Source organism: Diceros bicornis, chromosome 6 (assembly GCF_020826845.1).
Source record: "Diceros bicornis minor isolate mBicDic1 chromosome 6, mDicBic1.mat.cur, whole genome shotgun sequence".
Classification (NCBI taxonomy): domain Eukaryota; kingdom Metazoa; phylum Chordata; class Mammalia; order Perissodactyla; family Rhinocerotidae; genus Diceros; species Diceros bicornis.
The window spans coordinates 19,432,414-19,458,138 of NC_080745.1; the positions used below are offsets into that span (position 1 = coordinate 19,432,414).

General features: G+C 34.9%; 1 protein-coding gene across 1 annotated transcript in view; it reads right to left on the reverse strand.

Moving 5' to 3' along the window:
• The window catches only part of RYR2 (ryanodine receptor 2), a 683,573-nt gene that overhangs the window by 431,657 nt on the left and 226,191 nt on the right, over positions 1 to 25,725 (reverse strand). Inside the window, exon 3 of the mRNA XM_058542954.1 lies at positions 18,092 to 18,196. Within this exon, the coding sequence (XP_058398937.1) occupies positions 18,092 to 18,196 (105 nt within the window). The remainder of the gene's footprint in view (positions 1 to 18,091; positions 18,197 to 25,725) is intronic.

The following is a 25,725-nucleotide window of genomic DNA, read 5'->3' on the forward strand; positions in this document are numbered from 1 at the left end:
GGTACAATATTCCATATACGTCAATATGCATGTTTATTAAACATGCTGTTTAGATTTTCTATATCATCACTGATTTATTTGCCTGTTTATTCTAATAGTTACTGAGAACGGTGTCGTCTTGTATGCTGACTGTTGATTGGTTAATTTCTCCTTATAATTTTAACCCCACGAGGCACTAATATGATTGTTTTGTTTAGTCAGTATTAATTTACATTTGGCAACATATTTATCCTTGGTCTTCTTTTCTTCCTGCATTAACTTTTTTCCAAGTAGTATCATTCCTCTTCTGCCTAAAGAACTCTTCTTCCTATCTCCAAATTATCTCAATTTTTCTTTGTCTGGCAATGTTTTTATTTTCTCTTCACTTTTGAAAGAAATTTTAGCTGGCAGAGAATTCTAAGTTAGTGATTATTTGTTTTTCCCACATTACAGCTATCAAGCCTTTGTCTTCTGGCTTACATTTTTCTGTTGTGTAGTCAGTTAATAATCTTATTGTTGCCTTTTTCGTCCCCTTACTCTAGCTGCTTTTAGGATTTTTTTTCTTTTTCTGGTATTCAGCAGTTTTACTATGATACACCAAAGTATGGTTTTCTATGTATTAATCTTACTGAGGATTTGTAGTGCTTCTTGAAATGTGAATTAATGTGTATTCCACTAATTTTGAAAAATTATGCACTATTAAATCTTCAAATATTGTCTCTGTCCCAGTCTGGGAATCCAGTCACTTACATGTTAGACTTTATCATCACATCTAATATGTCTCTTATAATTTTTTTTTATCTATTTCCCATGTTCTTTTCTTTCTGTGTGTCAGTCTGTACATTTTTGACTGGCCTATTTTCCAGTTCATGAATTCATTCTCTCTTCAACTATGTCCCAGCTGCTGTTAAGTTCATCTGTTGAGTTCTTATTTTACTTATTGTGTTTTTCGGTATTAGAATTTCCATTTGATTTTTCTTTGTGGATTCCACAATTATTTTAAGATCTATGACTGATAATCCCAATATCTGGATCACCTATAGGTCTGTTTCTATTATCAAGCCTTTTTCTCTTAGTCCTAATTCTTTGTATGCCTAATAATATTTTTTATTGTGTGTCAGATATTGTGTGTTAAATTTAAATATAAGCTGGATGATGCTTTTTCCTCCAGAGAGGATTACCTAAGGCTAGCAGCTAGATGATGAGCAGGTCACTTCAATCCGATCTGGAGTTGAGTAGACTGATGGCGGGGTTTCAGTCTTACTGAGATTCAGACTACTTCTGGTCCACCCCCACTCATAGTATAAAATTTTCAGGGGTCCCACCTGAGGGCCTGGAGTGATTACCAGGGTCCCTACTCCTCAACAACTTCTGAAATACAATCTTTTGCCTTCTCAGCATAAGAATTAAACCCCAGAAGACATGATCAGTATTGATTTGCACAATCAGTATTTAGTCACGTATTAACGCAATGTGAAACTTTTCAGCTGCTTTCTGCTAATCTTCTCAGCTGGTTTCCAACAGTGACAAAGAATAAAATGCCTTGAGGAGGAAAACTTTTGCAGAAAATAAGCCTTATTTCTCTCTGTCTCCTTTTCCTTCAAGATCTTGTATCCTCAAGTCCTGACTATCTTGGCAGGCTCAACTATAATTGTTTACAACTCCAGGACCATGAGATTATATAAGGGACCCTTTGCAGGCTTCCCTTTCTCACTCTCTGCCCAGTTTACCGCTCAGTAAATGCCCAAAGGGAAAGGTGGTATATGGAATGTTAGGCCCACCTCAAGGCACTTCTCTTGTCTCTGAGATTCTGGCCTTCTCATGTCCTGGCTACCTCAGGAGTTTCTAATGCCTTCAAATAGATTTCTTTTGTAATTTAATCCTTTTTATTTAAATCCCTATAATTTAATCCTTTTAAAACTTTCCTAGTTTGTTGTTGTTGCTGCTGTTGTTTTTCCTCAGCAAAAGTATTGGTCTGCTGCAAGTTGGAAGTGGAATTATTGAAAATTTTCTCTATTTTTTCCAAACAAAGTCTGACCTAAACAATAAAAGATTCAAAATAAATTAAAACTACTTTGTTTTTGGCATAGATTTTTCCTTCCCCTTCCTTCCCCCCGAAATATATGATATTTTGACTCCTTAGTACCTAGTTATTTGTTAAATACGTGGCCAAACTGCCATTTAAGAAGGAATTAAGAGAAATCCACATTATACACTTTTATTAAAACACTGGCATTTAGATGGTCAATTGCATTTTAACAAGCAATGAGTTTATCCCTTGACAGTGCAAAGAGAAAGAAACTAATATTTATTGAGACTCTACTATCATAGATGTTGTGCTAGGTATTTTTATATTTGCTTTCTCTCCTATAACTATTAGTTTCATTAGTTAGCAAGGATTTTTTTCTTTTTTCTTATTTCTATTTTCTTTTTTATAAATATTTACAAATAACAGAATTAAAGATTCACTGGACCTCAACTGAGGTATCTACCAAAATCTCCCAAGGAGCAAACCAAGTAATTTTAAAATAGAAAATACAAAGTATTAAATTAGGGCAAATAGATGTGGGGTTAATGTTGGGGAAATTATAAATAAGGAAAAAAGCATCTCTCCGCACTGCAATATTGAATGTGATTTGTATTTTAAATACATGAGACCACAAGTCCTTCCTGCCATCAGTTTGAGAAAAAAACTCACCATAAATTTAATTACGCAAAAGAAGTCACAAAAGTAAGTCCAGTAACTCACTGAATTATACTTCAGCCCATTTTCCTGGCTTTATTCTGATTTATGCATTAATCAGGCAAAACGCTCACATTTTTTGGATTTGTCAAATAATGAAATAGACTTATACAGTACAGTAAACTGGACAATCTCCCACACTAACACATTCGAGTTAATTCAAAGAAAAGGTTTAGAATTTTCATTCAGAAGTTAAAAATTTTTCTTTTAAAATTTAAACTAGATAAGAGAGGACTAAGATCTATTGCTTCCTAAATTATTCCTATTTTAGAATAGAAATGGTTCCTATAATACTATTTAAATTGCTTTCTGAAGTTGTCCAAATCCTCAGAAATATATACACACTTTCTTACTCAGAATTACCAACACCTCCTTTCTCTAAGCACAGAACATGTTAAAGAGGCTCTTATATAGACTTTAATATTAACAAAACTCAAATAGATGGATACTAAGCAAGTAAGCTGTCTTCCATGTCAGCTCTTATCAGAGTTACTACATTCAATTAAATACCACAAGCAAATTCACTTGGGAAAATAGTCAAGAAAATTATAAACAATTTCTGAGGGGAAAAACAATGAGGGAGAACTAGACCAATTAAATATTAAGACATTTCTAAAACTCAGTGATTAAATTAGTGTTGTTTGGGCACAACAATAAACAAACGTGAATATTTAGCTTAGAGTAACACATTGGGAATGTAAGAATATAATGTATGACTAAAAAGGCATCATAATAAATAAGGAAGGGAATCATCAGTCATGAATGATGATGAAACTATTGGGAAAAGTATCAACTTAAATACTAATCTTAAATAAACTGTAGATGGATCTACTATGAATAACAATAAACTCCACATAATAAACCCTTAAATAAATTCCAGATCTATTTACTGTAAAAAAAAATGATGCGTGCAAAGAGGGATACAGTGATTTTAACAAAACAATTCAATGAAATCCCAATCAAAATCTCAGCAAGCTATTTTGGGAATACTGACAAACTGATTCCAAAGGTTACATGGGAAGGCAAAAGACCCAGAATAGCCAACACAACATTGAAAGAGAAGAATAAAGTTGGAGGACTGACACTACCCAAAATCAAGACTTACTATAAAGCTACAGTAATCAAGACAGTGTGGTATTGGTGAAAGAACAGACCAACAGAACAATGGAACAGAATAAAGCACCCAGAAACAGACCCACACAAACATGGTCAATCAACCTTTCACACAGGTATAAAGGTAATTCAGTGGAAAAAAGATAGTCTTTTCACCAAATCGTGCTGGAACAACTGGACATCTGCATGCAAAAAAATGAATCTAGACATAGATCTTAAACCCTTCACAAAAGTTAATTCAAAATGGATCACAGACTTAAATGTAACACACAAAACTATAAAATTCCTAGAGGATAACACAGGAGAAAATCTGTGTAACCTTGAGTTTGACAATGACTTTCTAGATACAACACCAAAAGCACCATCCATGAAAGAAAAATTGATAAGTTGGGCTTCATTAAAATTAAACCTTTTGCTCCGTGAAACATACTGTTAGCCAAATGATAAGACAAACCACAACTGGGAGGAAATCTTTACAAAACACATATATGATAAAGGACTGGTATCTAGAACATAATAAAGAACTCTTAAAATTCAACAATACGAAAATAAACAACCCAATTAAAAACTTGGCAACAGATCTCAATAAACACTTCACCAAAGAAGATATCACAGGGCAAATAAGCATCTTATTATGGCAAAAAAGATGTTCAACATCACATGTCATCAGGGAATTGCAAATTAAAATAACAATGAGATACCACTACACACCTATTCGAATGGCTAAAATCCAAAAACTGACAACACCAAATGCTACCAGGATGTGGAGCAACAGGAACTCTCATCCATTGTTAGCTGGAAGGCAACACGGTATAGCCACTTCGGAAGACAGTTGGTCAGTCTCTTACAAAAATAAACATACTCTTAACATATGATCCAGCAATCACATTCCCTGGTATTCGCCCAAGAGTTGAAAGCTTATGTCTACCTGAAAACCTGCACATGAATTTATAGCAGCTTTATTCATAATTGCCCAAACCTGGAAGCAACCAAGATGTTCTTCAATAGGTGAACGGATAAACAAACTACTGTACATCCATACAATGGAATATTACTTAATGATAAAAAGAAATGAGCTATCAAGCTAGGGAAAGACATAGAGGAACCTTAAATGCACATTGCTACGTGAAAGAAGCCAGTATGAAAAGGTTACATACTATAAGATTCCAACTATATAACATTCTGAAAAAGGAAAAATGATGGAGACAGTAAAAAGATCAGTGGTTTCCAGTGGTTGGGTGGGAGGGAGGCATGAATATGTGAAGCACAGGGGACTTTTAGGGCAGTGAAACTATTCTATATGACCCAGTAATGGTGGATACATGACATCATACATTTGTCAAAACTTAGAATGTACAGCACAAAGAGTGAACCCTAATGTAAACTATGGACTTTGAGTGATGATGTGCCAGCACTGGCTCATCAAATATAACAAATCTACCACACTAATGCAAAACATTAATAGTAGGGGAAGTGCTGTGGGGAAAAGGAGGGAGAAGTTGTGGAAACTTTCCAAACAATTTTCTGTAAACATAAAACTGCTCTAAAAAAATAAGTGAAATAAAAATGTTTTCAGACGTTAAAAAAAATGTTTTAATGTAAAAAATTGTATACAATACACATGAAATAATTATTACATAATATGAGAGAAATACAGGAAAACTTAAAAACCCAGTGATATGGGACTCCATGAGCAGAAATATTACTACTGGCTGGGAAGATTATGAAAATATTCAAGAAAGACACCTCCTTGGACACATGCATAGAAGGATGGGATAAATTTTTGAAAGGCACAGAAGTCTAAGTGGAGGAATTAGTGTGGTAAGAATATGAGAATACGTATCTGAGGAAAATAGAGCATATTCAGGGAGTGAGTCTAGTTTGGATAGCGAATGGACAGTAGAAAGAACTAACTAAAGCCCTCATAAAAACTGAGGTCACACGGTAACAATTAAATTAGGAATAGTCTGCTCAGGGAACAGTTGTACAGCAGTTATAGGCAAGTTAAAGGCCTAGAAAGAAGACATAATCAAAGATGAAACACCACAAGAGTGATCTAATTATTGGTTGAATCCAGCCAGGTGCACAGATTTCTTCCTAAGCAATGCTGGAACTGCTTTGGCTCAGAGGAACCAAAAACTTCTTATGGGGCAACTACTTATAAATCTACTAAATTTAAATATCTGTGTAGCATCCACCTCAAATCCATTCTGAAAGTATAGAGACTATTTCCCATGAATAAATAATAATTCATTTCCCAACTCATAATTGTTATACACATTAATACTTCTTCTATTCTGTAAACCATTAGAAACAAAACAAAACAAAATCTCCAGGCCATGGGTGTGTCAAGACAATCTCAGTTTTTATCTTTGACCCTGGAATCTTGTTTTTAATTCCTTCGCCCCAAGAAAACATTTATTGAGTGTTTATATTTATAATGCACACATTCCACTTATGCCCTGTCTTGGAAGAAACCTGCCTAGTTCCTCAGGCTCTCTCTCACCATTTACCCTACACAGAGCCTGGAACATAGTCACTCATGATATATCTGGAGAGCAAACAAATGTAATGAACACCAGCTTATACAGTATTAAATTTTGCTGGTTTACTATTGCTTCTTCTGTTGTCTCTGCTGTTATTTACCTATCATTTATCTCTCTCTTTGTACTGTCTAATCTTATTGGGATACTTCTCTCTCATGTCAGATAAAGCAATGCTTTCAATATGTTCTTCTAGTCTCATACCAGGCTCACTTTCTCCAGAACTATGGAAATCAGTGCACTGCAATATGAAGCCCATTCTGTGGGCCCTTGGTGTGCTGCTCTTTGCACTCTGTCAACAGCCTAAGGACAGTTCTAAGGTTTCCTGTTCCAGTCAAGACTGTATCACAGCTCCATGTGGTCTTAGAACTAATGGCCTCACCATTATCTCAGAAGCCACATGAACACAATCTGGCTGACATGTAGCATGTGGCAGTACTGGCCACATGCTAACTGTCAGAATGTTCCATCTGGTCTCTCAAATCCTCAAAATTATGTAGATCCCACTCTTTTTGTCTTTCTCTGATAGCTCCGAGATCAGCTACAAAAAAGTATAGCTTTTGAGAGTGTGTGGCTATAAGTCAAAGGAGTTGCTTGGACTTCTCTTAAGTCTTCAAATCTGAAGCTATATGAAAGATTTTGTATGTGTGCATATTATCTGTATTTTTTTTCAGTGGAAAGGTTCTATAAATTTTACCTGATTCACAAAGGTACCATGACTGGGGATGGCCATATAACTTCCCACCCAAACTGGAACACTTTGGACAGTAAAAGGGGGAACTAATAGGAATTAAGCTGTGACAACAGGTATTAACCTGGACTGTGCCAGGCAGACAAGGATGTATGGTTCCCTAACCCCAAAGGGTTACTTTCTCATTTTCCCTTCTGAAAATATTCCTTTTCTCCCACGATGGAGAGGCAAGGTGAAAAACAGCTATACTTCACAAGCAAAAGTTCTACCTTATGTTCAAAACTGTTACTATAGTAACAGAAACAGAATTTTTGGCACTTTTCAGTCCCTCAATTTTTGGTTTATAAATTCTGTCTTGCACTCCCTTAAGTCAGCAAATATTTACTGAATATCCAGTTCATAACATGCATAGTCCTAGGTGTTAGTGGTCCAGCAAGTGAACACAACAGACCAAAAGCTCTGCCCTCCTGGGGTTTACACTCTAATGGGGATAGCAGTCTATTAAAAAAATAAAAATAAAAACAGAAATACATAGTATGTAAGTGCTTTGGAGAAAATTCAAGCAACATAAGAAGGAGTGCTAGTTGGGGGTGGGGGAGTAATGGCAGTGCCACTTGATAAAGAATGGTGAAAAAAGGAAGTATTCTATCAAATTAGACCAGAATGTTTTAAGAAAATGAAGTTAGAACTTTAAGAGAATAAAAATTAGAGGAAGGTTGGCTCAATAGGTTATAATATCTTTAAATCACTGGAAAATTCAGGAATCGTTTATTATGTAAATTTACCATCTGATTCATTTACTACCAAATATTTACACATGAAAAATAATTTTTTACTTGGAACACAAAAAAATATGAGGAAGATGTCCAAATTGAATGACACTAATCAAATAAAATAATCTATACATTCAAAATTCATAATCTAAAACAGTGCATAACTGTGCCACTGTGATCAAATTACATGTTGATTAAATTGGCCTCCTTATTGAGTTTGATGCTGGAGTCTCTGGAAACCATGTCATTCAAATACAAAGAAATATGCAGTGTCCTTAGCTTCAGAGTAGAAAGTAGTCATCCCAGAGACTGAAAGACAGTAAAACAGAAAATGTCCACAAATAGAAGATGCATATTTCAACCACAGACAAAGATCCACATTCACATAAGTAGTGGATAAACAAACAGTTGTTGCTCAGTGAACATTTTTAGCCATAAGCCCTTTAGGAGATTATAATCACATTCACCTTTTAAATCACTGCACCAATTTCACAGATGCATAGTTACGTACAGAGGCTTTAGACAAGATGCTGGCTGATGACCACATCAAGTTAGTAAATGCGTTAACTTACTAGCATTATAGCTCCATTCGCAAAGCTGTATTTATGCTTTACCAGGGATGTTGCTAAACAGCAAGGTAAATGGAACCCAGCCTCTTGAAATAAAATGTTAAGTCATGGTAGATATTTGGGAATTGCAGTTTCAATATAAATAGCTAGTAATATCATACTGTCTACAATATAAACAGATTAATGCATTAAGCTTGTCTCAGTTTTTACCCGTTGAGGACCTCAGCCATTTATGATGTGATGTACGCCTTTGTACACGGAGAGTTGGGTAAGGAATTAGGAGCTCCCTCCTCTGCCCTCTCATTGAACTACTTACTACCAAAGCATGTTTCACCCACATGACAACGATTTATTTACCTTTTCTCTTCACTATTAGATTGCTAAATTTTTCAAGAGCAAGGATGCATTCTTATTCATGTCTGGATCTCCAGCCCAGAATTCCCAATAGCAACTCAATATACTTTTGTTGAATGAATGCTGCATGAATTAGTTGGGTGGAGAAGGGACATGGGTTTTTCATTTCTCAGCGATGGGGACAACTGAGCATAGACTTTGATTTCTTTTCCTGGATAAGGATTAAACTTGCTAGACCTACCTTGGCTCAAGAACCTGGAGGATCCTAAACATAAATAAATATTTCCAATTAAGACATAAAGATGCTAACTCTGTGCCTGCTACGTATTATAGCAAACAATGTTAGAAATTATCCAACATTCATTTACACATATAACCATCTTCCTTCTTCCAAAAAAGAGAACCTAATTTTGTAGAGGTATCCTTTCCTCTCTCCCTCCCCACACTCTAAGCCAGCTGTGTTGGCCACATTTTCCCTTGCTAGTAAATCACTGAGGCGTGAGTATGCGACAATGGGCATAAGGGGAAGTCTACGAGGAGGCTTCTGGGAAAAGTTCCTTACTCTCATAAAGAAAAATAAAGAAAGTCAGCTCCTTTTTGTGCTTATGGATGATGCTGAACTTGGATATCATTTCCTGAAATTATTGTACCGTAATCCTAAGGGAAACTAGCCTAAGAACCAAGCAAACAGAGAGGAGAAGAGAGTAAAGAGAATTATAGAAAATCTGAGCCAGAGCACTGATAGATTAAACCTGGATTCTCTTTGGACTTTTGCGTCCTTGTTTTTTTTTAAAGCAAATACGATTAAGTTGTAAAAGATGATACAACATCCATAATATGATCCTGTTTATGTACATGATGTTCTAGATGGTTATAAACTAATCTTTTAGCTGTGGTTATCTTCAATAGATATTACTGTTATGAGAATAAAAGATTGAAATGCTTCTGGAATTTAAATTTAAACTGAAATTTAAGTATATTTTTATATCACATGCATGGTAGGCATTAATTAATTTTTTTCCAGTTTTATTGAGATATAATTGACATACAACACTGGAGAAGTTTAAGTTGTACAGTATAATGGTTTGACTTAACATCTATTGTGGAATGATTACCACAATAAGTTTAGTTAACATCCATCATTTCATACAGATACAATAAAAAGAGAAAGCAAAAACAAGACAAAAATTTTTTTCCTGTGATGAGAACTCTTAGGATTACTCTCTTAACAACTTTCATATATATCATAGAGCAGTGTAAACTATAGTCACCATACTGTATGTTACATCCCTAGTACTTATTTATCTTATAAATGGAAGTTTGTACCTTTTGACCAACTTCCTTCAAGTCTCCGTTCCCCAACCTCTGGTAACCACAAATCTGATCTCTTTTTCTATTAGTTTGGGTTTTTTTGTTTTGTTTTTGATTCTACATATAAGTGAGATCATACAGTATTTGTCTTTCTCTGTCTGATTTTTAACTTAGCATAATGCCCTCAAGGTCCATCCATGGCAGGATTTCCTCATTTTTTATGGCTAAATAATATTCTGTTGTACATATTTATACTACAACTCCTTTATCCATTCAACTGTTGATGGACACTTAGGTTGTTTCCATATCTTGGCTATTACTGTAAATGATGCTGCTATGAACATGGGGGTGCAGATATCTTTTCAAATTAGTGTTTTTGTTCCCTTTGGATATATTCTCAGAAGTGGGATTACTGGATCATATGGTATTTCTATTTTTAACTCTTTGAGAATCCTCCATACTGTTTTCCATAGTGGCTGCACCAGTTTACATTTCTACCAACAGTGCACACAAGTTCCCTTTTCTCCACATCCTGGCCAGCATTTGTTATCTCTTCTCTTTTTGATAATAGCCATCTAATAGATGCGAAGTGATATCTCATTGTGGTTTTGATTTCCATTTCTCTAATGACTAGTGATGTTGAACATCTTTTCATGTACCTGTTGGTCTTTGGTATATCTTCTTTGGAAAAATGTCTATTCAGGTCTTTTGCCCACTTTTTCACTGGATTATTTGTTTTTTTGCTATTGAGTTGCATGAGTTGTTTATATATTTTGGATATTAACCCCTTATCAGATATATGGTTTGCAAATATTTTTTCCCATTCCATAGGTTGCGTTTTCACTTTGCTGATGGTTTCTTTTGCTGTGCAGAAGTTTTTCAGTTTAATGTAGTCCACTTGTTTTTTTTTATTTTCTTGCTTGTGCTTTAGGTGTCACTAATTACTTTTAACAATATCATTAATCAAACAAAATAAATTAAGATAGATAGATAGATAGATAGATAGATAGATAGATAGACAGACAGACAGATATAATTTATTGATTCCCTACCATATTCCAGGCAGGCATCTTGCTGAAGCAAAAATAAAAACTGTGAGTGTGGTATTATTTTTCTTTATTAAAAAGTAGCCCTGTTCACTCTTTGGCTCTGGTCTCCTCAGAGACAGATATCTACTGCCCTGACAGTATTTAAGAGTGTAATCACAGTTTTACTTCGTAATTTTTGATTCTCTATTTGAATGGAGACTTAGGATGTGCAGAGCAGTAACATATTCGAAAATGGATGAACAATAACAAGTGTTTAAGTAAACTTCACTTTTTTCCAGTTAGTCAGTAGCCCAGCCATCTGAGAAACTTATTTTTAATAATATACAGAACATAATCTATATTACATGAACCACAAGCAAGGTTTGTCATCCCTTCCTCTTTCCTCCACACTACCCCAATTCACTTTAACAAAGAGAAAGCAAATGGAAAAAAACAATCAGTATAGAAATAAAACTCAGCCAAGGTGAACACAACATTAACTCTTTTAATTTTTGGTCCTTGGCCTGTCTTCCCAAGAGCTTGAACAAATAAGTCTCCAGAATGTGCCTGCTTTTTTGTTCAACTCTCTAGAGCCTTCAGGTAATTGGGAGTTTTCTTGTTGTTTGTTTGTTTTGTTTTTAATATTTGGTGCAAAGTTTATAGTTGTTTTCTCCGGACGGGTCAGGTCTGGTAAGAGCTCGTTAACGCATACTAAAGCAAAAATCATAATAATAAAGATAATAGCATAGCTACAGTGCTTCCTGTGTGCCAGCATTGTTCTACACGCTTTAGTTATATTAACTTATTAGATTCTCAGAGCAACACTATGAGGGAGATACTATTATTTACCCCACTTTGTAAATGAGAAAACTGAGGCACAGAAAGGTTAAGCAGCTTTCCTAGGACTACCATGAACTGAAGTCAAGGAGTTTGCTCTAGAATCTGTGCACTTAAAGATCACTATGGAATACAGCACAGATCTTGAACTTCACCTTCTGCTCTTGCATTTATATAAAATGATCTTAAATGCAATTACTTGCCTGAAATTGGTGCATCAATGTTTGATAAATGTACTTTTTAAAAACTCATTTATGGTGCTTCAATGTTTAAAAAATGTATTTTTAAAAAACTCATTTACCAGTAAATTTAGCTAGTTGCTTCTTGATATATTGTTGAATACTCTCAGAGTACATGCTTTAAAAAGACAGCAGTTTTGGCGGCTGGCCCACTGGCATAGTGGTTAAGTTTGTGCGCTCCGCTTAGGCAGCCCCAGCATTCGCAGATTCGAAACCTGGGCATGGACCTACGCACTGCTCATCAACCCATGTGTGGCAGCACCCCACATACAAAATAGAGGAAGATGGGCACAGATGTTAGCTCAGGGCTAATCTTCAGCAAAAAGAGGAGGATTGGCAAGAGATTTAGCTCAGAGCCAATCTTCCTCACCAAAAAAAAAGGCAGCGGTTTTATGAGAAGAATGGTACACCTGTTTAATAATACTCCACATTCTATAACTTCATTTTTCATAAAACCTGGACATGTCTGAGTCTGATGTAATAGCTCTATTAATAATTAAGTCACAGTAGTATTTTGTACCTTTAATTACAAGACAGTGTATAATTTAGAATACTAAACGTTCTTAGGATTTCATATAAAATAATAAACTATTTTAGGAAGAAACATAAAAATCATTTTAAGAATATCTCTGGACATATTATGCATTGTCCTCCCAGCAAGTACTATTTTCTATTAGAATTCTAAAGAATAGCCTAATGAGATCAAATTGTTCCTTGGAGAAATACTTAAAAATGATTTTTATATTAATAGTTTTAATACTATTTCTACTTGTCTTAGAAATGATTATAGATGGCCACAGAAAATTCAAAGGAATGACAAGTTCCACATACCCAATTCCTTCCTCGTGCTAACATTATAATTACATATACTTCTATGATAATGCACATCAAATTGTATTATAATTGTTTGTCTATACCTGCATTAGACTGTGAACCCACTGATGAGAAAAATCACTTATCATTCATCTTTCTAACCACAGAGCCTTGTAAAATATATCTTATAAATGTTCAAAAAGTTTGTATTAAGTAAATGAATGATTAGAACTGAATGCTTTTATTCATAAGTAATATTTATAGTATTACATTCTGAATTTTATAGCTATTTAAAGCGTCAATTATAATTTGAATTATAGTAAACTACCAACTACCTATAATATTGAGGGAAATATATGACATAAATTGAATGAATGATGCTAATCACAATCACCTAAATTATAAATTTCAACCTACTTCCTCACCAAAGAGCAGAATGTAAGGGGAAAATATTGGTTTAATTTTAGTTTTTTTTCTTGGTTCAAGCTACAATACTCTAACCAACAAGCGACCAATAGCCAAGTGGCCATGAGCCAAAGTCAAAAAAGACAGAGTCTCACAGTTCCCTCAGAAACAACTAAACTGAAAGACAGAAAGGATAGTCACTGTTATAATTTTAAAATATCCTCTCCTAAACAGAATATACAAGTAAGCCACTTAATATACTCATGGCATTAAACAAAAGCAATGCCTTTTCAACAAATGATAATTTTTTAAAATATTATTTGAAAAAGTAAGAATTTTCAATAAACTTCATGGATTCCAAAACCAAAGCTCTTTCCACTATACTGGCACCTCTCACTTTGTATCTGTGCTCCTATGAAACAGAATCCTTAAATTAAACTAGACGTTAAAAAAATAAAATTGTGGGACCGGCCCAGTGGTGTAGTGGTTAAGTTCACGTGCTCTGCTTCGGCGGCCCGGGGTTTGCCAACTCTGATCCTAGGCACGGACCTACTCACCACTCATCAAGCCATGCTGAGGCAGCGTCCCACATAGAGCAACTAAAAGGATGCACAACTACGACATACAACTATCTAATGGGGCTTTGGGGAGAAAAAAGGAAAAAAGGAGGAAGATTGACAAGGAAGGTGTTGGAGGAAGATGCTAGTTCAGGGCCAATCTTCCTCAAAAAAAAAAAAAAAAAAAACCTAAATAAAATAAAATTGTATGGAGAAAGTGTCCACGAAAAATGTTTGTGAATTAAAGGAAGTGTAATAAAATAAATAGCCAAGAGCACAGGATCACCTAAATTATTAAACTTTACTAACTAGAACACACACAGAAATAAGCAAATGCTATCATTGATTCTGAATTTTACCATAATTGTGTCATCATTAAACTGGCAGAACTACATGCCAGAAACGGTTGGGATATTGAAGGAGAGGGGAAGGGGGGGCTGGACCAGCCAAGACAGAAGAGAAGGATGCTGCCAAGGCCGTCAAGGAAAGGGCAGCCAGGAATTAGTGACAATCTAACCAAGGGAGTATATAGGTACGAGAGAAAGAATAAGTGAAACAACAATAATAGCCACTGTTACATATACGCTAAATAGTCTACATACACCATCATTTATTAATCACTAAACCTGACGGTAAAGACTCACCTTCCCTAAAGCCACAGAGCGAATACATGTTAGAGCTGGTACTCTAATAGTCCGCTAAGACCGCCCAGCCCTGCTTTCAGCCCTATGCTATCTCACCCCATGCTATCTCACCAGTGTGCAAAATAAACCTGAAGAGTGAGAAGAGATAGACAGAGGTGGATTCAGAAGCAGACAAGTTTTCCAGAACCACATAAAACTCGGCGGAGAACAGAAGGAATAACAGAAGCAGGGCGTGCATATACCGGAGCCCAGACCAAACTCAGCCAAAGGGACAGGCGCTGCTTCTGCAGTCACTGTCTCCTCCTTGTTTTACGTCTATTGTCACCACCCTCAGGATTTTAAAGGCTCCAGGAGCAGCTACTCAGATAAAGATAAACAGGTCTCAGCCTATTTAATATTGATACACTTTGAATAAGATAAAAGCTAAATGACGTTCAATGGAATTATACATATTCGATCTAGATCTCTGTCTTATCACACCTTTTTTTAATACAACATAAAACATCCCTTCAGATGAAACCTTCAGAATGCTTTTTGTGCCACAAAAATATTACCTATTTTACTAACAGTCACAATAAGCAACTCTATGGAATTGAAACTTCATAAATTAGTAATATTTTTTCCTGTTTCATCTTACACATCTCACTTTATCATCAATCGTTTTCATGATATGCTTTGGTACAAATGATGGTGGAAATTTCCTGCAGTTTTATGAAAAACATGCATTTAGTCAGTGGGACCCAAGAATACAAGCAAAGTGGGACTTAGCCACACAAAAAAAGGCATGGCTCTAGATGGAAATTTTTTACTTTATGTTTGTATTGTCAAGTATGTTTGTATTGCTATGTGCATATGAAGGCATTTTGGACATTAAATAGCATCAGTATTATTCAATCTATTGAATTATATAAAAAATTTAGGAAGAATTATTTTTAAAAAATCAAGGCTTCATAAAGAAAGTTAATTGTGAAAGAGTGGGGTAATCAGGTAATCCACAAGGTTCTTTTGGATAAACTGTTTATTTGTAAGGAAAGAAATTATTTCATGAAAATGAGCATTAGCCTGCTGACACATTTCATCCTAGTAAAAGTGGATCTTCCTTTAAGCAAATCTACTGCATAAAATTTATTAAGTTGGAGATGACAACTTGCTTGACAAAAGGATTTGCCATAGAGTCCCATAATGAACTTAAAGGAGACACTATGAGGCACTATGAAAGAGGATATGGATATCTATGGAGTCCAAGAGACTTGATTCCTACAAGTGCCAGCAGCAACCATTGATCATGAGTAATCCAGACATGCTATTTGGCCAGTTTGCAATATTATGATTAAGATGGTTGTTAAAGTGGAAAACTTCTATCCCTCTTGGTAAATAGTCATGGCCCCAAGTCCCAAGTGTTCCCCAACACTGACCACCCCAGGGCTCCTCTAGGACACCCCCGAATATTTCCAGGACCTTGCCTCTAGCATTATGGCTGAGGTCCACTCTGATTAATTGATGCCTGTCCCAAACTAGTTGTTAAATATTTTGAATATCACCGCTGGGTATAATCAAAACTTCTCTGCAGTCTAAGAGAGAATCTTTCTTTCCCCAAAATATAGTATCCCTTTCAGCTATGTGACAATGTTTTCTTTCTAAACTTGTCTAAAAGTGAGATTCATGAAATTAATGAAATACCTTCTTTACCTGTAGCAGATTTTTCTCAATTTATATATTTTTTAATTAACGTCTTATGGCAGCTAAGCTGGGCTTTATAAAATGGTGTCCCACACATCACATAAATTACCACTTTATCTTTAACAGAAACTTCTAGATAAAGAACAACTCAAAATGTAATTCAGCTAAATAAAAATACTTGGAGGGTCCAGAAATTCTAACCAATAAATACCTTAAGAATATAAATCTTAAAATAGTATTTCCAACATTTCTTTTGTTATTGTTGTTGTTTTCTTTTTTTTTTTAGCTTTTTTTTTTTTCCCAACATTTCTTATATACACAGAAAGTTTAGAGCTTCTCTAGTCCAACCGTATGATTTTTGGGAGATAAAACATCTTTTCAAAGTGTTAAATTTAGAAAAAGCAGCTTAGCAATATAAAAATTAAATTTATGACAATTTGGCAGTAGGTTGGTATCTACAAAGATAAGGGAAATGACAATACACATTCTCCTAGATGCTCCTACAAAAGAAAAATGATTTTTCTTTGTAAAGACAGATTTGACTTTCAAAATTCATATGCATCAGTGATGTTTAAAAATCAGGAGGGGTTATTCCAGGTAGAAATAAAACTAGTTGAATTGAAAAATGTTTTAGTCCTCTTAAATTTAAGCCTACTCTAAAAAGAAGACAAATTTTAAAAGAAACCTTATATAGCTTAATAAAGTAATTTCAAACTTTGTTGTAACCACAAATGAACTTGAAAAATATAATATATTTGGATCTTTTGTATCCAAAGCTTTAAATCTATATCAAATAAAAATCACTACTAAGTTTCTCCTCCATACTTAGTAGTAAACCATTAAAATTTTAAATTAATTTAGAATTAATGCACAAATGAGTTAAACTCCTAAGCTGTGTGATACTAAAATTTTAAAAACTACAAGGCTAATGAAAATACATTACGTCATAATTGATCACTCGTTTTCTCATCTTGTTACTTATCCAGACCAGAACAATGTTTAACAACAATAACAGCAACAGATAGACCAACAACAGCAAAAGAAAACTTTCAGTTTCATTCCTGGAAATAGTATAGTTTATTAAACCATACACTGCAGTAATTATAGTACCAAAAAATAAAAACAGGAAACAAAAATTTGACCATTCATCTTCCTGCTTAATTATAAACTTTAATGAATTGGCTAAGAATGGGTAGTGGCCCAGAAATCAGTCATAGCAAGTAATAGCATGGAAAATAATTTAAATTACCAAATAAGCTTTCAAAGAAAAATGTCATTAGGAGACAGATTAAGAATTTCAATTTTCAGAGGAAAATGATTAGCTGGTTGCAAAATTACAGTTGACTAAAGCTGTATCACCATAATTTTGTTACTTAAAATATGTGAGTGCCATGAAATTTTACTTGCCATAAAGAAGCTTAGAACATAGTCACATGGTTAGAGGCATTTGAAAATGAAATAAAGATTAATGACAAATAGCCAAGCATAAAGCAATTAATCAAAAAAACAATAACAGCTCTGAAAATGTAAGAAAACACACAAATGCTCAAAGAAAGACTGTTTTAAACCGCAGACATAAGCATGAGGTTCAGTGACACAGATCCCTTTGAGGTTGTTTTTTTTGTTTTTTTTTAAGTTTTTTAAGACATCATAGGTCTGCTGGAGAAAGCAAAAGTCAAACAAGGAAACCACAAGTAAAAGGCATTGACTTACTTCAGCAAGAAGAAAATCTCCAATACCTGTGAATTAAATCATTCATAAAGTAGCTGAGTTCATTAAAATACTGGAAGCCTACATAAATTAAGTACTTGCCCCTTCTGACTTCTCCACTGTGTTAGCCAGCATCTCCTGCAGGGCCCGGACGGAGAGGGACTGTTCCAGCACAAAGGTGCAGATGGAGAGGTCTGGGGGGACATTCTGTGAAGAAAAAAGGAAAGCCATCATTGTCATTATCATCATCATCATCAAGTGTCCAGACCCAATTTACCCTATTATATTTCAGTTACTTTCATAGTAAAAGTAAGAGTACTTGTCAATTCTATAATATGAGCTCCTAAACCATCAAAATACATTGTCTATACTGCTCACACAATCTATTTTTCAATTTATGGATAACAATAGCTACCATTTATCAAGTGCCTACTCTGATAGGCACTGCACTCAGAGCTTTATGAAGAACTCCTATGGTTGTCTATGGTAAGGATTATTACTATCATTGTGTGGACAAGAAAACAGAGAAGGTAGGTCACTTTTCCAAAGTCACATTCACTAAAATTTTCAAGCCAGGGTTAAAAAGCCAGATATCTTTGACCTACCAAGCAGTCAGTTGATAAAAAAATAAAAAGGACAGAAAAATACTTGCCTCAAATTAATATTGAAGTTAAGCAAATATAAATTTGAATTGGTATAAAATATGCACACGAGCTTCTCCTTATCCACAAAGATAAGAATTACTTTGTTTTACTCAAGTTGGTATTGTATTTGGCCTCTAAGTTGGGATACGGTAATTTCATTTCTGCTCTGCGCATGTGTATTGCTTTATTTTCTCATTCTTTTCCTCTTCTCTTTCCTTTCCTTAAAATTTCACTTCAATCAATAACATAATAAATTCTGAGAATCCCAGAAGGTAACCACCAAGGAGGTGAAGGACACAGGATAAGAAAGGATTGGTGAGTCAGAGAGAACTCTCTCCATCAGGAACAAATACATTATTGTCCATGTATGCTTTTGCTTTTGAAAAGCATGATCCAGTAGGCCATCCAGCTGGGTATGGGAAGATGCTCAAAAGAGGATTTTCATAATAGAAGAACATTATAAACACATTAAGCACAAAATGCAAGTGAGAGCATGTCTTCTTCATAAAAAGAACATTAGGAGGATAAATTTGATAACCTGATGCGATGCATCAAAATTACAGTCTATAATGTCTAAGTATTTATTAAATTGAACCACTACCATTAGAATGATTCTTATCAGCAGAGAAGAATTCTTTATGGTTTCAAGGAAAGATTAAGTACCAGGGTTCCAGAATTAAAGTTAAAATTATTTTATGGATGAAAGAAGCATATAATCAGGCAACTAAGCTTACTCATACCCCACAAACCTTCCTGGTACCCATGTTTTGTTTTGTTTTGCTTTGTTTTTTTCATGAACTTTCCTTCTCTGGATTCCTCTAGCCTCATATCATGGACTTCTGTGCCGCCAGCCCAATTTCTTTCCATTTCTCCTCAGACTATCTCAGCCAGCAGTCAAAGGAACCTCTCCAATCTGGGTATAACTACTGCTTTTATACTGTGTAGTCAGTCAAACAAGGGCTTTCTTTCCAAAATTCTCAGATAAAAGACTAAGAATCTAGGAAAGAGATTCACTTCTATTGTGAAATTTAGGAATAAATGCTTTTAAATTTAATTTTCTCAGTTCTAACTATAGTAATTACAATTTCTCAGATCAAGACAAATGCTACTAAAAAAATCTGCTAATGAAAGTATTTATTTCATTCATATCCATTTAAAATGTGAGGGGTTGGAAGATATACTCTGACAAATAGTGCTGGCAGGGAACTGTTATTAAATGGTGTGCTAGTGAACCAATTCTCAAAAAGAAAAGGCTTGATTTGTAGTGTGTGCCCATTTCTGTGGTGTAAATACTCCAATGATTGCTAATTTCAAAGTATTGAAGTTTACAAATCTGCTCATGAAATTCCTCCATATCTAACAATTGGCTCTCAGGAGTCTATAAGAGCCATTTCCAGCACACCACTGGGCTGATTTTAGACCAATATTCATAATTGCTTTAGAATCAGTTTATTATAATAGTTAAGAGCTTGGATTCTACAAACAGATCACCTAAGCAAGAATCTTGGCCTCACTACCTACTACTTTCATTTCCTTCCCTGAAAAATGGGATGAAAGTTATACCATCCTCAAACGTTTGTGGTGAAAAATAAAAAAGATGATATAAGTAAAGAGCTTATCACAGTGTCAAGAAGATAATAAGAACTCAGAATCAGTGAGCCACTATCATTAGTTAGCTTTGCATACGGTCATTTCTCTCCATTTGTGGCATGCATGAAGCACTACTCACTTCTCAAAATTGGTTCTTAAATGGAGTCTATTTTGGAGAAATAGTGTTTGAAAACACAAGTCAATAATTATGCACCTGTTCATAACATCCAAAATGTCACTTTCTGGTAACACTTACAAACATTTACATAGTGGGTGTATTTAAATTATTTTATGCTTCCCTTTGATCAAAATGTTAAAGTATGGATCGCTATAATATATTACATTTATTTTCAAGATCCTTGAAAACCACATGGATTTGAAATGAATTAATCCTGCCAAATAATTTCATTGTGCCACAGAGTAACATGCCTGTTACAGATCTGTCTCCAGATAGTGGGAGTTAGCAGGAATAAATGAACAGACAATCCACTAAGGCCACTCTCTGTCTCTTAGAGAAACAAGTTGTCTCTCAACCCATTTATTTTGACCTATCTTTATCCTCTCTCTCTTTGCCCCCCTCCACACCTCAAAACACACATAAATGTAATAGAAGAGCTGAGACAGTAAAAAAAAAAAAAAAAAAAAATGGTGCTTACTCCTTTCTGGAAAACTTGAAACGATACAAATCAGAGCTTTGTAATAGTATCTGTTTGTTTTGCTCTAAAAAAAACACGGTCTGGTTATTTTAGGCAACAGAATCATGACCATAACTTGTTATCTTTTAAAGCCAACTGCTAAAAATATTCCTTAATTTAGATGTATATTTCTTCAAATAACCTTGAAATTTTTATAACTATACCATACTGTAATATTTATGTTAAGCTTTGGTTCCCACTTCCCAAAAATTAAGTTGAGCCACTGGAAAATAAAGGGTCTCATTCATTAATCAAAGACCAACTAAATAGCCCCAAAATGGAAACCAAAATGACTCCGAACACCAAGCACAACAAAGAAAGTATAGCATTCTATAAACATCTGTAGTGGGGGCTCCTTGCAAGTTATTATCTTTTCCTTAGTCTTAATTTTTTTTACTCAAGTCTTACTACTGAGAAACTTAATTTTTAAAACTTCAGTTTGAAAGAACTTTGCTTGCTCTTAGAATGAGTGCGCTCTCAAATCATAAAAGGAACCCTTAGGTAGTATGCTTTCCATTATAAGTGCTTCAAAATGGAACACATTCAAACATAAAACTAAGAACCTCAGCACAGCGTGGACAACTGTCTGCCTCTTACACATTACTCATAACATTTCTTTTTCATGCAAAATAAAATAAGACAAAGTGTTTCAGCCTGTCTAAATGCCATCTAGGCTGCCCAGAATGGTACCCAAAGCAGGCAGGCAGGAGGTTAAATAATGCTTTTTATATGGAGACAACAGTTTTATCAGGATACGTGTACTTTGGCCAAGGTATCAAACCTTAAGCCAGCAGTATGGCTGTGTGCCTTTTCTTTTTTCAAAAATACAAACTGGTCACCGTTCTCCTCTGCCTAACAAACATTACCTAATCTTAGGGAGAAAAATTTTTCAAGAATAACCACACCCAGCATCTGGCTTTGTTGGCACTGGAGAGTCTATGTGAAATCAATCAGATTTCCAACTGAAGTCTTCATCAAACCATTTGGCTTCCACAGATGTATGTGCCTAACTCACTCAAAAACCCATTCAAACATGTCATTACCTTAACTGAACTGCAGCAAGTAATTTGGGACTATATAAGCCACAGTTGATCATCTCTCTTATTATCACTGTGTTAAAACTGCATACTAACAAACTCCTCCATTTTAACATTCTGATGCCTTTGCTCGTATTTTTTTCTCCCTCAGCCTGAAAAATCCATATCCAGGTCTCTACCTATATTTTGTATTTTTTAAATAACACATAAATAAAATCACATATAAAAGCATTTTCCTTTTCGAAAATTCAAACAATCCTAAAAAACTGAAAATTCTTTCTTTCCAAATTTAATTATACTCATTCTCCCTCCCAGGCATAATCACATGGGAATTTGATGAGCTTTTGGATGTGCATCTTGGTTCTATGCATTTACATGCATATGTATTCTCATATAGAAGCATCCAGATGGGCTTTTCCCACTAATGGGCTCACTTTGTACAGATTATATTTTTTAATTTACTAATATATCTTGGAGATCATTGTTAGTAGATATATATCTACTTCATTCTTCACGACTGCTAGAGAATCTAGATATACCATATTCCTCCTGAAGGCTGGTCACATTTTCTGCCATGCAACATTGTTATTCAGTTTGAACCCTTACCCTCCCACCACTACCAGCCTAATAGAGTAAATTACAAAAGAAAGCGCTCAATGTCTGTTGAATTGACCTCAGACTACGACTTCATCTATTTCTGGAGAAGTAAACAGACGTGCATATAAGGACATAGGTAGTTACAGTCCTAATGATTACTTTTGTTTTTGTTTTAGTAATCCTAGTTTTCTAATGGAAAGACAAGTTAATTTACCTTTTTACATCGCCTTTCCACTGTGCTCCAGATAACCTTGGGGGTAACACAGAGATATCTCTAAATGTCTTTTGAAAATTAATGAGGTATTAAATCTTGATAGTTTGACAGCATAAGGAAATGGGCAGGTCACTGCTCCAAAGGACATGAGATTGAGGTTCAGTGCATAACTAGCCCAGGGACTGCAGGTAAATCAGTCTGAGCTTCCCATCTGTTAAGTGGCAAAGTACTCATCGTACTGCAAAGACTTGTTCTGAGGTTCAAATAAGAAAATCAATGCATTACAAACTGGAAAATGCCAATAAAATATAATTTTATCTCCCTAATTTAAGAAAAAACCTAAATCAGATTGAAAGCTCAGAACTGCAGAGAACTGTGAAGATGGTGTACTTTAGAATGGAGCAGATGTTCTGAAATGGAGGCAGATTTGTTTTTGCTCAGCCACCCATCTGCTGAGTGGCCTTTGGCAAGGCACTATCACCATTGAGGGTCAACTTGTCCACAAACTATGGAGATATCAAGCTATATCTTCTCCAAAAGTTGTTGTTGTTGTTTTGTAAGTTGCCAACTGTAGACATGAACCAAGCAAAATTTCACCTACCAAATGGGGAATAATAACCTTTAAAATGTTTATATATTCTCCTATTCCAATAAAATCATGGTGTTGTGTCCCATTGACTTATACGAAATACTGTGGAAAAGAAATATCAAGCAGGATATAAGGAAAATCTCAGTTCAATTTTTCCTCTTTATATTTCTCCAAAACCCCAATCATAACATTTCACCATATTCCAGCCTGGAATTGTGGTTATTACCAGACTTCCACACCTCTCCATGGGAAATCATAGTTCTGAGTAGTTTTTCTTGTCATATTCTTTTTCCTTTCATCCCACTTTGCACCAAAGGTTAACATGAGATTGACTTAGAGAAGAAAATATTTACCCTGTGTCAATTAATTCTTTCAAATCAGCTTTTTGCGAGACAAGGCTAAATGTGATAGTAACAAATGAAACTGATGTGGCTGATTTCCCCAGGTCCAGAGCCTTTTAATCTCTTCAGAAAAACTCAAATCATTCCACTTGGCATTCTTGACAACGTTGGTCTAGGTGAGAGGATCTATCAGCAGGTTTAAACAAGTAGTAATTAGCAGTATATTACCACTATAAAGAGCCACAGCTCTGCCAATTGAGCAGTTAATTATGAAAATCCCTAGTGAATGGGCAAGGTTTCATATGATTTGCTCAGTATTCATTTTGCTCCTTAGCATAGATCTTTTGTAATACAGTGTCTTTTAAACATAATATTAAGAAGATATGCCAATCTATCTTATTTTTACAATTATTTTAACATTCAGATGACTCAAGTGTGTCATTGCAAATCGAGAAGTATACACACCAGTTTGACATTGCATCCCGCATTGCCTCTCTCATTCTAATATCACAATAGGAATATTGTCTCGGGTCAAATCTGTTCACATACCTCTTGAATGAGTGTTATTGTTGGTGAGAACACAAGTACATGATATTTTGAAAGCAAAACACTCAAAGGGAAACCCTAGAGGAGAGACTTCTGCTATGAATTAAGCCTCAAGGGAATATGCAGGTACCTTAAAAATCACATCAAATCATCCAACAGTTCACTCCTGTTTCCAAACACTGCTAAGTCAAACCCATCTATACATCACAATCTTGATACAAGGCTTAATAAACCAACTCTCCAGACTCTGGGTAATGGTGCATTTACCCAGTTTGCATTTAAAACACAATTTCTAGTCAGATAAGTATATAACAATTATATAAGTTGGGCTCCAAGTGAAGAAATCTACTGTTTATAAAAACTATGGACTCTCACCACTAAATTCAAAGAATTTAGAGCTATTTGAGTAAATATATGAGTAAATGGATGAATAAAAAACCCACAAAAACAAATTAATTAGTGGAAATATTGGAATCACTGCTATAGTTCAAGTAGCCACAAATGACTCTGGAGCAAAGTTTTACACAAGAAAGATTTTTTTAAGAATTAGCAAAATACATACATGTTCATTACGGATGTTGTAAGCAACTGGCATTGTCATGATAACAAGTAAACAATGATAACTAAGGCAAAAATAGTGTATGGCCCAAGTATTTGTTGAATATGAGAATCAGTGACATCTCAGCCTTGCTCCCTGCAAGATCCCAGTAAACCCCAGACAGTGATCAAACTTGGTAGATCCTCCAGTGAAAATTTCTGATGATCAACAGTGTTGTCTCCAGGGAGTTTTGTGAAAAGGAGATGCAGGTACAATCTAATCATAGGTCACTCCCTAAAAGTATCTGAGACAAAAATAATTTTTACTGTAACCAGGACAACCTAATCATCTGCATATGACCTTTGCCACAATAGCCATAATCCCTTGTCTCAAAATCTGCTTTAAAAGGGGGGAACAATTCATACAAACTTGTAGATGAGGGCAACCAACAGATTCTGACTTACCTAGAGCTCCAAACAAAGTCAAAAGGAGAAGAAAAAGTTAAAACAAGAAATTATGGCTTCTAAATCAAGTTATGTAGGCAATAAGATGATGTCTTCAAATTTAATTAACTATGTAACACAGTGCAGATTTATTCAAGCATAACCATACAGAATACCACCCATCTCACTCTTTGCATGTATCTCATTCTGTGAAAATGAGCTGGACAATTTAATCTAAATTAATTTAAAATGGCAAGAGCTAAATTAATTACTCAGTACCAGTCAGACCAAATCAAGCCGGAATGAACTCAGCAACGTCACTTGGAACCTCAAAACTGGAACTCCAAATAGACTCAGATGGAGACATTTAACATCTTGGAATTCTTACTAAAATTTTTGTTAGCAGGGAATTTCTACACAGTTTCAAGAATGGAAAAAATAACCATGTAGACACATGTAAATAATAATGGCTATATCACTTTTTAAGTGTCCTCTATATGCT